Source organism: Tupaia chinensis, unplaced genomic scaffold (genome assembly GCF_000334495.1).
Source record: "Tupaia chinensis unplaced genomic scaffold, TupChi_1.0 Scaffold000460_1, whole genome shotgun sequence".
Taxonomy (NCBI): domain Eukaryota; kingdom Metazoa; phylum Chordata; class Mammalia; order Scandentia; family Tupaiidae; genus Tupaia; species Tupaia belangeri.
In genome coordinates, this window is record NW_006159969.1 from 1,785,771 (window position 1) to 1,788,508 (window position 2,738).

The 2,738-nt window shown below is 43.4% G+C and overlaps 1 protein-coding gene across 1 annotated transcript in view; it reads right to left on the reverse strand.

Annotated features, from left to right (window-relative positions):
* Window positions 1–2,599: 2,599 nt before the first annotated feature.
* Window positions 2,600–2,738, reverse strand: part of LOC102501434 (DNA repair protein XRCC4-like) — a 2,915-nt gene continuing 2,776 nt past the window's right edge. The window contains exon 4 of the mRNA XM_027774612.1: window positions 2,600–2,731. Within this exon, the coding sequence (XP_027630413.1) occupies window positions 2,600–2,731 (132 nt within the window). The remainder of the gene's footprint in view (window positions 2,732–2,738) is intronic.

Below are 2,738 nucleotides of genomic sequence, written 5' to 3' on the forward strand. Positions count from 1 at the left end.
GCGCTCGCCAGACAGAGAGAGACAGAGAGACAGAAAGCGAGAAATCACCCCCCAGGGGGGATGGTCACGCCGCAATCCCTTCTCCTCCGTTCTCTTCTTGGGATCTTGGGCACGCACGCACACGCGCCCGGCGTGAGTTTTAAGCCACCGGGTCCGGGACACGAACCGCGGTCGACTACGTGGGAGTCCAGCGACATAGCCATTACGCTAACTGCTGGTTCCCAATAAATATGTATGTTTGATAGTCACTGAGGCTGCAGTCTTGAGCTTGCTCTGACTGTAGTCCGCTGAGAACATGCTAAAGAACATTGAGATCTCAGTCTGATTCCTTCTCGCCTGTCTCGCCTTTCTGTGTACAAGCATCAACCCACTCCAGCTGGAGCAGGTCTCTGGCAAGGGTGTAAACTAGATATGCTGCAATTTTTTTTTCAGAGATTTTTGGTGTAGGGCACATGTGTTTACCAAAGAGACAGTGAGAAATCACTCCCTCCCCCCACCCCCAAGGGAGGATGGCCATACTGCAATCACTTCTCCTCTCGGGATTTTGGGCACACACACATCCCTCACACACCTGGCGTGAGTTTTAAGCCACCAGGTGGGACTCAAACCATGATAGACTACACGGGACTCCAGCAACATAACCATTACACCATCTGCTGTTCCCTGTGCTGTAATTTAACAGGGAAAAAGGTTTTAACAGTACCATAAAAATGGATCAAAGTTTACAGTTTTATATATATATATATATACCTACATATATATGGTAATTTTTTTTTAACAAATCTCCTCTCAAAGACTACTAAATACTTGGGATGTTACAGAATTATGTAATTATGTCACAAACTAAATTATATGAGCAAGTATAATCCCAAACCAGTAATTAGAAAGTCATTTGTTGACTTTTGGAATATGCTACAATATCTTAAAAATATGCCTTCCTGATTATATTTTTGCTTATATTTACTAAATATATACCAGTAGGATAATGGAAGGGAAAGAACAAAAAATCGTAAATCTTTGCATAAAATAATAAGTAAATCATTTTTACCTAAGTCACATGTATGCCATTTTTCCTTTCTGGGTTGTATTCTTTCAATTAATATTAAATTCAGTGTTATACACATAACTACCAGGAGGAAGTTTTTAACTAGCCTGGCTCTTTAATTTATTCCAGCCAACTCACAAATAATTAATTATATAATAGCTAAAAGTTGGATTTTATCTGAGCTTTGGCTTACTCATTATTAGGTTGTCAGAAAAGTCATGATTTTTGCATAGAAAAACAAAAATGCGTCATGACTTTTCCTATAACCCAATATTTACTACTTACTATTACATGGATGTTCATACATCATAGTATTTTATGTTGTATAATAGCTTAAAAACAAGGTTTTTCTGAGTTTACACAGTTAACAATAGTTTCCCCTCTTAGTCATACTCAGCCATTAAGATGAATAGTAAAACGTAGCACTTCATATTTATTCTTGTATACAAAAATACAGATATGGGGACCAGCAGTTAGCGTAATGACATAGCCATGTCTCCCATGTAGTCGACTGTGGTTTGAGTCTCGGACCCAGTGGCTTAAACTCATGCCAGGCATGTGTGCGAGCGTGCCCAAGATCCCAAGAGGAGAATGGAGAAGGGATTGCAGCGTGGCCATCCCCCCAGGGGTGTGATTTCTCACTTTCTGTGTCTCTCTGTCTCTGTCTTTCTGGCGAGCACACATGCCCTAAAGCAAAAACCTCTCCAAAAAAAGAAAAGTACATGAATGCAAGTGGCATTTTAGAATACTCTATTTTAAAATCATAGTAAAACTCATACTGGCTTGTCATAATTTATATATTGATACTGATAAAACAAGATCATTTTTAAATTTTGTTTACCCTTGCTAAGAAGCTCTGTATCTGGGTCTACAATTACATCCTCATGTACTACACTTACTACCTGTTTTACTATGTTTCATCATCAAAATCCTGTTTCGGTTATGTTAGGCTGGAATTAGAATTTTTGTATCCTCTACTCGTCCTGCTGTTTGGATGATGGGATAAGGGGAGGTCACAATTTCCCTAGGAGTCTTTTCAAAGCCGAACCACCTCTCTAGGCCCAGTTCCTGTATCTACAAAGGGAGATCCACGTCCAAAATCAAATACTCGTGGTCTATAGAGTCCCTTTTAACAATCCAATATTCTCCCAGAGAGCGGCTTGTTTGGCTACTCCAGGGCTTGGGTTGCCCGCCTTCATCCTCATCTGGGTTCGTGGTCTAGTCTCCCTGAGTAGTAGCCCGGGGAGGGGCGGGGGGGACCAAAACAAAGGTCAAATCTCTGAGGTTTGGTTGAACAGTGACAAGCTGGACTCTCAGCCTCACTGCCAATTTCACCGTGCCCGTATTGCATATGCGACCCTGAAATCAGGCAGAAGAAATCTCGCAGAAGCACCTACGAAGTTGGTCTCTTAACGTAAGACCTTGAGGGCCAGGATCCAGCCGGGCGTTCCCTGTGCCGGCGGCTCTTCTCGTTAGAATCAGACAGGGCTGCCCCTAGACAGAAGAATTCACAACCTTCCGGTCGGGCTGTAAATTCCCGGAGGTTCCACTATGTCAGGACAGGGCTCCTGAGCGCGTTCTTGAACCACCTGCGGCGGCCAGGGCGATCCCTCCTAATCGAATTGAAGGACCCTGAGCCTGCCCCTCGAGGCCCCCAGTGTGACCGAGGGCCAGCTCACAAACGCGCTAGGCC